Source organism: Ranitomeya variabilis, chromosome 4, assembly GCF_051348905.1.
Source record: "Ranitomeya variabilis isolate aRanVar5 chromosome 4, aRanVar5.hap1, whole genome shotgun sequence".
In the NCBI taxonomy this organism is placed as follows: domain Eukaryota; kingdom Metazoa; phylum Chordata; class Amphibia; order Anura; family Dendrobatidae; genus Ranitomeya; species Ranitomeya variabilis.
In genome coordinates, this window is record NC_135235.1 from 356,461,747 (window position 1) to 356,473,942 (window position 12,196).

The window sequence follows — 12,196 nt, forward strand, 5'->3', positions numbered from 1 at the left end:
CCGGAGGTATCCGGACAAAGTCTAAAGATAGGCCTGATGTTATGATGTTAATGGCCCAAGAGTTAACAGTTATCTTTCTCCATTGATGACTGAAACTAAGCAATCTGCCTTCTACAGGTAAAGCAGAACTAGCGGAACCTATCCGCCGGCTTGAAGGGACATCTGTTAAACAGGTTTCCCTTCTGCCTGAAGTCTTTATTGTTCCATCGGTCCTTATAGTCCCGCCTCCTGCTAAATGTCAGCTTCCTGAATGATCTTCTGTATGAAGGAATGAATGGATTAGGAAACCCTTTTTTCCTTTCTCCTGCTTTAGTTAGAATATCATCTAATGGAAGAGGTTTTCCAGTAATTAAAACAATCCAAGATCTGGTAAAAAAAAAAAGAAAAAAAAGAAAAAAAAAAAAAAGAGTGGAGCAAACCGGGGCAAAAAGGGTTTGTGCCAGTAACATGAAAAAGACAATACCCATTTGATGATGACTATCTAACCTCATGGGCTAAAGTACCCAAGGTTGATGCAGCTGTGGCTTCCACCTCGTGTCGATCCTCCTTGTCGGTAGAGGATGCTGGATCTCTATCCGATCCAATGGACCGTAAATCAGACGCACTGTTAAAAAGATCCTGGGAATCATGCATAACTGCATTCAAACCAGCAATTTCAGCCATTTGCACAGGTAGATCGATGCTAGTTTGGCTGGACCAGCTAGACCAAAATATAAAAAATGCCATGTCGAGGGACAGGTTACGTTCCTCCATTTCCTCAAAGGAGCTGCAGCATTTTAATCTGACGCTTCTAAAGACTTTGTCTGGTGGCTAGAACGGCAACTTTAACCAATACAGCTCGCAGAGCTCTATGGTTAAAAAATTGGAAAGGTGATGCCCAATCCAGAGCTAAACTCTGCTCTATACCCTGTGAGGGTGAGTACTTATTTGGGAAAGTGTTAAGGTACCGTCTCACAGTGGCACTTTGGTCGCTACGACGGCACGATCCGTGACGCTCCAGCGTCGCTCCATTATCGCTCCAGCGTCGTAGACTGCGGTCACACTTCGCAATGCACAGCGCTGGAGCGATAATTTCATGACGTATTTGCGATGTAGAAGTCGTACGGGCATGTCACACAGGAGGTGCTCTCACAATTCAGAGCACATTTTGCATAATCTATGCGTGACGTTGAATTTAGGAGTTCTGGTTCAAGCACGTGCTCCAAATAATAATCTTTATTTTATTTTTTTTTTTAGAGAAAAGAATACAGCGCTCGAGAGCCGCGGTTTTATCGGCCGGGAACAATAGTACCACATCTGTCGAATGAGCGCACAGTATTGTACTGCCCAATCAGCACACAGGAGGTGGAGAATTTGGCGCTCCTACATATCAAGCTCCTCCACCCATTACATCGTATACAATATCGTGCACACATTTGTTACACGATGCGATCATGCCGCCACAGCGGGACACTTGACGACGAAAGAAAGTTTCAAACGATCTGCTACAACGTACGATTCTCAGCGGGGTCCCTGATCGCAGTAGCGTGTCAGACACAGTGAGATCGTTAAGTATATCGCTGGAACGTCACGGATCGTGCCGTCGTAGCGACCAAAGTGCCACTGTGAGACGGTACCCTTAATTTCACCACTTTCGGAAGAGGCTTCTGCTCTAGGAAAGGCCATTCTCCTACGTAATTCTCTATTACTACGATTTTAGCTCTTCACGGATCGTTAAACGAATATCCTCCATTTTAACCAAACCCTCTTCCTGGAGGGTAGAAGCGATACAAAAATGGGCACAACTTTTTAATTATACCGTTATACTCGAGTATAAGCCGACCCCCCTAATTTTGCCACAAAAAACTGGGAAAACTTATTGACTCAAGTATAAGCCTAGGGTGGAAAATGCAGCAGCTACCGGTGAATTTCAAAAATAAAAATAGATGCTCCATACCATTCATTATTGCCCCATAGATGCTCCATATAAAGCTGCGCCATATATAATGCTCCATACCATTAATTATTGCCCCATATATTATCCATATATAGCTGTGCCATATACAATGCCCTGCACCGTTCATTATGGCCCCATAGATGCTCCATATAAAGCTGTGCCATATAGAATGCTCTGCACCGTTCATTATGGCCCTATAGATGCTCCATATAAAGCTGTGCCATATATGCTCTGCACCGTTCAGTTTGGACCCATAGATGCTCATTATAAAGCTGTGCCCTATATGCTCTGCACCGTTCAGTTTGGCCCCATAGATGCTCATTATAAATCTGTTCCCTATATGCTCTGCACCGTTCAGTTTGGCCCCATAGATGCTCATTATAAAGCTGCCCCATATGGAATGCTCTGCAGCGTTCAGTTTGGCCCCATAGATGCTCCACATAAATCTGTGCCATATATAATGCTGCTGCTATAAAAAAAAAAAAAAAAACACATACTCACCTCTCTTGCTTGCAGCTCCCCAGCGTCAGGGTCCGGCGTCTCTCCGCACTGACTGATCAGGCAGAAGGCGGCGCGCACACTATATGCGTCATCGCGCCCTCTGACCTGAATAGTCAGAGCGGAGACACGCCGGGAAGATGGAGCGGCGCCCAGCGTGTGGACAGGTAAATATGCGATACTTACCTGCTCCAGGCGTCCCGCTCCTTGCCCCGGACAGCTGGTCTCCGGGTGCCACAGCCTCTTCCTCTATCAGCGGTCACCGGCCCCGCTGATTAGAGAAATGAATATGCGGCTCCACCCCTATGGGAGTGGAGTCCATATTCATAAGTTTAATGAGCGGTCCCACGTGACCGCTGTACAGGGGGAAGAGCTGCGGCACCCTAAGACAGTGTGACGGGCAGGGGGAGCGTCAGGATCACCGGGACTAGGTAAGTATGCCTCAGCGCCCTCTCCCCCGCCGACCCTGCCACAGACCGTGACTCGAGTATAAGCCGAGAGGGGCACTTTCAGCCCAAAAATTTGGGCTGAAAATCTCGGCTTATACTTGAGTATATACGGTAAGTATCTGGAAGGGGTTCATAGCACAAAGCACAGTTGGTGTTTGTTTTTCCCACTTTTTTTAGCTTATGAATATAAAAAAAAAAAAACAAGAATAGGCATTCATTTAGTTCCTAGAAATCTCATTGATCACTTCCCCCCCCGGTGAAAGATCATCATAAAATACCGGCTGAAGGGATGGCCGCTGGGATTGAGGTATGGGACAGGTTGATTTTCTATCCTTCCATGTTTTACCAGTGGAAACACTCAGTTTAGAGTGTCCACCATCTCCTTTCTTGCAGCTTTCACGAGTAGGTGACTCTAGCCCTTCCAGTGGGCGCACAATACGGTCACTTGGGGATGGCCTGGTAGCGCACCCATACTCCTTCAGCCTGTGCTTTATATAGCACTGATTATCAGAGGCAACAGCTCTCCTTCCTCCCTCTTTTTTTCTCTTTTTTCACTGTGGACAGGGAGGAGCCACACCCTCTACAAAGTATGTGAAAAACCGGCCACTGCACTTACCCAGGAGCTCCCAGCACATTGGTCTGACCTTTACTTCAGGGCGACCGAAACATGCCGGCGCTGTGTTTACGGAATCGCAGCAGCTGCAGGACATGTCCTCCACCTCATGTGCGCGCCATACACTACTCACCGGCGCGTCTCCCTTGCTGGCCGGCAATACAGGTAGGTGTTCCGCTTCACCTCCTCCTAGGCATGTGACCGAATGTTTCCGCAACCAGTGCCGCAACAGAGACCCTCTTGCGTTAAGTGAAGGGATGACTCCTGTCATCCTATACAGAGGAGGGGGAGCCGTATAGGAACCTTCCCCCGACCCTGTCACCTGCTCTGGAGCCCCTGCCGCTCTACCAGAAACTGCACAGGTGGCTACCAGGCAGGCATTCCTCCTCATAGAATCCAATTTCAGAGAACTCTCTGTTGGTCTCCCATCTAGGAACAGGAAACCAACTGAGGAGCGAGGGTGCTGCCCCTTTTATCTCTCTGCAGTTTTCCTGTTCCTAGGGTCAGATCCCCTCTCTCAGTGGGTGCTGTTGTGGCCAAGAGAAAAATCTTTTTTTTTTTTTATGGCACCTTCCCTTTAAAATTGTTAGAGATGTTGCCCATGTGGTTACTGCTTTGCCACCAACCCAAATTAGTGTAGAGGTTGTTCTCTAACCTTAAAATAATTAGGTCAGATTTGAGGTCATCTATAAAGGAGGATCTAATGGAGGCGATACTATTTCTCAGAACAAATTCATAGACTGCACAAATGTTATTCCGTTACGTTTGTTGAAAATTGTTTTTTTCCCCCATTTACTGCAGAGTGTATAATAAATTGTAAATATGCAAAGTTTTTTTGTTCTAAAGTTGTATTCCAATATATATTTTATGTTCTATCTAAATGGTTTGATTATTGTATCATAATAAATATTAAAAGCCTGATGTTACCATTTTACTACAGTAAATTCATCACAAACTTAACACATGAGCTATGTTTTAGGGAGTCAATCGTGGAGTCTGAGTCATGGGAATTGAGGAGTCGGAGTTGGAGGTTCGGCTTACCGACACCACAGCCTGAATAGAACTAAATTTGACAGTAAGAATAGGTCAGCATGATCTGTAAAGAAATATTAAGTCGCAGCAAAATTGCATCAGACATTTAGTTACAGGTCACCAGAGAAATTAACCCCTTAAGCCCTGAGGGTGGTTTGCACGTTAATGACGGCCAATTTTTACAATTCTGACCACTGTCCCTTTATGAGGTTATAACTCTGGAACGCTTCAACGGATCTTGGCGATTCAGACATTGTTTTCTCGTGAGATATTGTACTTCATGTCAGTGGTAAAATGTATTCGATATAACTTGCGTTTATTTGTGAAAAAAAATGGAAATTTTGCGAAAATTTCAGTTTTCCAACTTTGAATTTTTATGCCCTTAAATCACAGAGATATGTCACGCAAAATACTTATTAAGTAACATTTCCCACATGCCTACTTTACATCAGCACAATTTTGGAACCAAAATTTTTTTTGTTAGGGAGTTATAAGGGTTAAAAGTTGACCAGAAATTTCTCATTTTTACACCATTTTTTTTTTTTTTTTTTAGGGAGCACATCTCATTTGAAGTCATTTTGAGGGGTCTATATGATAGAAAATACCCAAGTGTGACACCATTCTAAAAACTGCACCCCTCAAGGTACTCAAAACCACTTTCAAGAAGTGTATTAACCCTTCAGGTGTTTCACAGGAATTTTTGGAATGTTTAAATAAAAATGAACATTTAACGTTTTTCACACAAAATTTATTTCAGCTCCAATTTGTTTTATTTTACCAAGGGTAACAGGAGAAAATGGACCCCAAAAGTTGTTGTACAATTTGTCCCGAGTATGCTGATACCCCATATGTGGGGGTAAACCACTGTTTGGGCGCATGGCAGAGCTCGGAAGGAAAGGAGCGCCATTTTACTTTTCAATGCAAAATTGACTGGAATTGAGATGGGACGCCATGTTGCGTTTGGAGAGCCCCTGATGTGCCTAAGCATTGAAACCCCCCACAAGTGACACCATTTTGGAAAGTAGACCCCCTAAGGAACTTATCTAGATGCGTGGTGAGCACTTTGACCCACCAAGTGCTTCCCAGAAGTTTATATTGCAGAGCCATAAAAATAAAAAAATCATTTTTTCACAAAAATGATCTTTTCGCCCCCAATTTTTTATTTTCCCAAGGGTGAGAAGAAATTGGACCCCAAAAGTTGTTGTGCAATTTGTCCTGAACACGCTGATACCCCATATGTGGGGGTAAACAACTGTTTGGGCGCATGGCAGAGCTCAGAAGGGAAGGAGCGCCATTTGGAATGCAGACTTAGATGGATTAGTCTGCAGGCGTCACATTGCATTTGCAGAGCCCCTGATGTACCCAAACAGTACAAAGCCCCCACAAGTGACCCCATATTGGAAACTAGACCTCCCAAGGAACTTATCTAGATGTGCTGTGAGAACTTTGAACCCCAAGTGTTTCACTACAGTTTACAACGCAGAGCCGTGAAAATAAAAAATCTTTTTTTTTCCCACAAAAATGATTTTTAGCCCCCCCAAATTTTAATTTTAATTTTCCCAAGGATAACAAGAGAACTTCGACCCCAAGAGTTGTCCAATTTGTCCCGAGTACGCCGATACCCCATATGTTGGCGTAAACCCCTGTTTGGGCGCACGGGAGAGCTCGGAAGGAAAGGAGCACGGATTTACTTTTTCCAACTGAGAATTGGCTGGAATTGAGATCAGACGCCATGTCGCGTTTGGAGAGCCCCCGATGTGCCTGAACAGTGGAAACTCCCCAATTCTACCTGAAACCCTAATCCAAACACACCCCTAACCCTAATCCCAACGGTAACCCTAACCACACCCCTAACCCTGACACACCCCTAACTAATCCCAACCGTAAATGTAATCCAAACTCTAACCCTAACTTTAGCTCCAACCCTAACCCAAACCCTAACCCTAACGGGAAAATGGAAATAAATACATTTATTTAATTTTATTATTATTATTTATTATTATTATTTTTCCCTAACTAAGGGGGTGATGAAGGGGGGTTTGATTTACTTTTATAGCGTTTTTTTTTTATATCGGATTTTTATGATTGGCAGCTGTCACACACTAAAAGACGCTTTTTATAGCAAAAAAGTTTTTGCGTCTCCACATTTTGAGACCTATAATTTTTCCATATTTTGGTAGCTGTCACACACTAAAAGACGCTTTTTATAGCAAAAAAGTTTTTGCGTCTCCACATTTTGAGACCTATAATTTTTCCATATTTTGGTCCACAGAGTCATGTGAGGTCTTGTTTTTTGCGGGACAAGTTGACGTTTTTATTGGTAACATTTTCGGACACGTGACAGTTTTTGATCACTTTTTATTCCGATTTTTGTGAGGCAGAATGACCAAAAACCAGCTATTCATGAATTTCTTTTTATACCGTTCCACGTTTGGTAAAATTGATAAAGCAGTTTTATTCTTCGGGTCAGTACAATTACAGCGATATCTCATTTATATCATTTTTTTATGTTTTGGCGCTTTTATACGATAAAAGCTATTTTATAGAAAAAAATAATTATTTTGGCATCGCTTTATTCTGAGGACTATAACTTATTTTTTGCTTATGATGCTGTATGGCGGCTCGTTTTTTCCGGGACAAGATGACGTTTTCAGCGGTACCATGGTTATTTATATCCGTCTTTTTGATCGCGTGTTATTCCACTTTTTGTTCGGCGGTATGATTAAAAAAAAAAAAGAGCCAAAAAACGCTTTCTTACGGTGTTCACTGTAGGGGTTAACTAGTGGGACAGTTGGTTGGGTCATTACAGACGCGGCGATACTAAATGTGTACTGTTTTTTTTTTTTACACATAAATAAATGTATTTATGGGAATATTATATATACATTTTTTTCTTTTTTTAGGAATTTTTTTTTTTTTCTTTCCTTTTTTTCTTTGTCCCGGGGGGGTGACATCACAGATCGCTGATCTGACAGTTTGCACAGCACTCTGTCAGATCAGCGATCTGACATACAGCCGTGCAGGCTTACCAGAGCCTGCTGTGGACCCGGAAGTACTCCCTGCAGAACACGGATGCAGCCCCGCGGCCATTTTGGCCACCTTGTACCGATCGTCTCAGGGAAGCACGCAGGGAGCCCCCTCCCTGCGCGATGCTTCCCTGTACCGCCGGTACACTGCGATCATGTTTGATCGCAGTGTGCCGGGGATTAATGTGCCGGGGACCGTGACCGCTCCTGGCACATGGTGCTGGATGTCAGCTGCGATAGCTGACACCCGGCCGCGCTCCCCCCGTGAGCGCGGTTCATCGCATATGACGTGCTATCCCATCACTGGGAATTAAGTCCCAGGTCACCTCGATGGGATAGTACATCATATGGGATTAAGGGGTTAATGGTTTTCTTCTGGTCCAACGCAATGTTTTGCAACAGTGTTTTTAGATATCAAATAGTTCTAATATAGGTTGAAATCACAAAGCTTTTTTAATAAGTGTATATTCAGTTACTTTCAAGCATCCATAAAAGTAGTACCGGTATATAAATTTATGCAGACAATAAGGTCACACTAAAGGACACACCATTTACGATAAAAGAATAAAAGTAAAATACAACAAAATGTTTTAATTTGTTTTTGTAAATAAGAATCTGACAACAAAAAATTAGGTTAAGACAATAGCTACAGTTTAAACACCAACATTGCTCATGGCCCAGCCGTCCAAGAAAGGCGACTTTCAGGGTTCATTTTTTTTGCATTTACTATGAAACTGGACAAAACACAAGTTGATATGGGCTTTAAAAGAGAAAAGGCCACAGAGGCCTAAGCAAGAAAATAAAAAAGAGCGGGGAAAAATAATCAAAACATTCTTGGAAATGGAAATACAAAGTTGTCCTTAGTTTTCTTTGAAACCTTGATATAGGTTTTTTTCTTTTAACTTCTATGCCGCTACATCTACCAGAAATCACGACGATGGTAGCCATCAGGATCGCAGTACTTTGTGACAACCACCCTGTTAGCAAATTTTCGTCCAGTCAGTCCTTGCATGGCTTTCTGACAATCAAACACTGATGTGAATTCAACAAATATCTGGAAACGAAAAACAATCATAATGTAACAACTGTTTTTAACCATTTGAATATAAAATTTGGCACAGAAGTTTGGATCTAACATGTCTCAAACACCATTATTTCTATATACAGAGCTCCATATCCCACGATTCCCTCGATGCAGCCGCAGTGTGAAGACCAGAAGAGGACATCATGGAATGAAGATAGGAGGCGCCGGCCGGGCCCGAGACCCAGCGGGAGCGGGTGAGTATAATCTAACCTCTTATTCTCCTCTTTCAGGTAACATCGGGGGCTTATGTAGATAAGCCCTTGATGACGGTGAGCTTACCTCACCATTGATTTTGGGGGTGACAGGTTCCCTTTAGGCTTTCACATTAGTCCGTCGGTACGGGCCGTCGCAAACAGTCGGCCCGACGTACCATGTGTTAATCACAACGTGGGCAGCGGATGCAGTCTTACGACGCATCCGCTGCCCAGTGTGATGAGCGGGGAGGAGGGGGCGGAGTACTGGCCGCGCATGCGCATTCGGAAAAAGCAGAGCCGACAGAAAAAAAATGTTACATGTACCTTTTTTTGTGCCGACGGTCCACCAAAACACGACGCATCCGTCGCACGACGGATGCGACGTGCAGCACTCCGTCGCAATGTATAAGTCTATGGAGAAAAAAAGCATCCTGCGGGCAACTTCGCATGATACGTTTTTTCTACATAACGGCGCATTGCGACGTGCGTCGAATGACGCAAGTGTGAAAGTAGCCTAAATGATATGCTCGTGCTCTGGGGCAGCCTGTAGGCAGAGTCTGATCTTCCTGCTCTAAGCCAGAGAAACCAAGGAGAGACCTGCGCACAGGCCAAGCCGAAGCACAAAAATGTTCCTCATCATAGAGACAGATTGATTGTGGTTCAAGGTAGCCTTTGGGCAGGTCTCTCCTTGGTTTCTCTGGCTTAGAGCAGGAAGATCAGACTCTGCCTTCAGGCTTATTAGAGAAATCTGCTTCTTTCTTATCATGGACTGAATTTTCACTGAACACATTTTTTACCCATAAATTGAACATTTTGAAAATGAATGATCAGTCCAGGAGGAGAAAAACAGATTTTTCTGATAAGATTTAATTATATTTCGTTTTAAATTTCTTTTTATTAAATTTTTACATATAACAAACAGCAGGTAACAATAAAGATATACTAGCGAGTCACCAATCAAGGCTCACCAAGTGGCCAATACATCTCAATAAACATTATCAGAAACGACCTGATGATTGAAAATCAAGTTACGATCGATTACTACTTTTAATAAGGTTCGGTCTACAACCTCTTGTATCTTCCTGATGACCGAACTCGAAGCCAAGACCGGCAACTCTCAGATAATACATCTATTCAACAGATAATTTAGAATAATAGAAAGAGAAAGACAGGGGAAAGAGGGGTTTGGGGTGGACTCCTCAAAAGGGAGAACATCCGGCTTATCAGAATATAATAACGAGGAGGTTAATAGGACATATCGGAGAATGTACCTTCAAGTTGGAAAGGAATCCAAACATCTAAAGAGACTCTTAATTGTTAATGATATCCAAGTATTCATCGCTAGTTCTAAAAGATTTCCAGGGAGCCCATGTTGTGTAAAATCTCTCTTGTGAAAAATAGGTGAATGCGGATATTTCTTCTATGTAGTATAACTGGTCCACTTTATTAACCCAATCTGCAAGGCTCGGGTAATTTTTAGTCAACCAATGAACTGGAATGAGGAGCTTAGCTGCCGACAGTAGAAATGCCAGTAGGGATTTATATTTATATTTTGATTTGTCTCCTCTTCAATTCAGAAAAATGAGTGTCAGAGGAGGGTGTTGTAATTTACATATTTTAGTTGTGTTTCAATACTCCCTTCCAAAAGGTTTGTAAAATTTCGCAAGACCACATCATGTGCAAAAAAGTCCCAGTGTCTTTAGAGCACCTCCAACAGGTTGATGTGGATTTAGGGTACCAAAGGTGGGATAGAGTCGGGGTGGTGTACCATCTAGTGATGACCTTGTATGAATTTTCTTGTACCCTTACACAGCTCGATGGACCATGTTAGTTAATGTAAATTTGATCCACCTCCCAGTCCTATAGTTCAATACAAAGGACTTTCTCCCAGTTATATATAAAAGCTCTTTTGAGTGGCGTTGTGTTAACTACGATTACTTGGTATAGTTTGGTCAAAACTCCCCTTGGTGGATTTTTATTAACTAAAAGTTTCTCAAAAATTGTGAGTTCCCTATGAAGGTGGCTGACTCTGAGCTAGCATTTTATTGCATTTTTAAGCCTATTATGATGAATGAAGTATAGATGGAGTTGGGGAAATTTTGTTTGAAGCTCCGGGAGTGGGAGTAGAGTGCCGTCACTCATACATTCTAAATTGTCTCTGATCTTGTATAGGGGGTCTGAGATAGCAGTTATAGAGTCTTTTGGATAAAGCTCCGGTAAATCAGCTACTCTGACTAATGGAGATGGCAAGGGCATTAGCAGCTGTGAGTGTCTTGACCATGTTCTGATAACATTTTTGGATATTGCATTTGGGATTTTATCCCTTTCGCGACATGCGCCGTACATGTACTGCGCATGTCGGGTCCCCTGCTTTGATGTGCGCTCCGGCGGTGAGCGCACATCAAAGTCGCGACATGTCAGCTGTTTTGTACAGCTGACATGTGCGCGCAATAGCGGCGGGTGAAATCGCTATTCACCCGCCGCTATTAACCTGTTAAATGCCGCTGTCAAATGCAGACAGCGGCATTTAACTACCGCATCCGGCCGGGCGGACCTCTATGGTTACTGATGCCGGCCTGCTGTGAGCGCCCCCCTGTGGTCAGCGCTCACAGCACACCTGCATTTCAGCTACATAACAGCAATCTGATGATCGCTGTTATGTAGCAGAGCCGATCGGGCTGTGCCTGCTTCTAGCCTCTCTTGGAGGCTATTGAAGCATGGCAAAAGTGAAAAAAAAAAAAAGTTTTTAAAAATGTGAAAAAAATATTAAAAATATAAAAGTTTAAATCACCCCCCTTTCGCCCCATCCTAAATAAAACAATAAAAAAAAACAAAACCTACACATATTTGGTATCGCCGCGTTCAGAATCGCCCGATCAATTAAAAAAAAGCATTAACCTGATCGCTAAACAGCGTAGCGAGAAAAAAATCCGAAACGCCAGAATTACGTTTTTTTGGTCGCCGCGACATTGCGTTAAAAAATGCAATAACGGGCGATCAAAAGAACGCATCTGCGTCGAAATGGTATCATTAAAAACATCAGCTCGGCACGCAAAAAATAAGCCCTCACTCGACCCCAGATCACGAAAATTGGAGACGCTACGGGTATCGGAAAATGGCACTTTTTTTTTTTTTTTTTTTAAGCAAAGTTTGGAATTTTTTTTCACCACTTGGATAAAAAATAACCTAGACATGTTAGGTGTCTATGAACTCGTAATGACCTAGAGAATCATAATGGCAGGTCAGTTTTAGCATTTAGTGAACCTAGCAAGAAAGCCAAACAAAAAACAAGTGTGGGATTGCACTTTTTTTTGCAATTTCACCGCACTTGGAATTTTTTTCCCATTTTCTAGTACACGACATG

The 12,196-nt window shown here is 42.9% G+C and overlaps 1 protein-coding gene across 2 annotated transcripts in view; it reads right to left on the reverse strand.

Annotated features, from left to right (window-relative positions):
* Positions 1-8,125: 8,125 nt before the first annotated feature.
* U2AF2 (U2 small nuclear RNA auxiliary factor 2) overlaps positions 8,126-12,196 on the reverse strand; it is a 253,231-nt gene continuing 249,160 nt past the window's right edge. For both annotated transcript variants that reach the window (XM_077250701.1, XM_077250702.1), the window contains exon 11: positions 8,126-8,608. In XM_077250701.1, the coding sequence (XP_077106816.1) occupies positions 8,474-8,608 (135 nt within the window). In that variant the 3' untranslated portion in view covers positions 8,126-8,473. The remainder of the gene's footprint in view (positions 8,609-12,196) is intronic.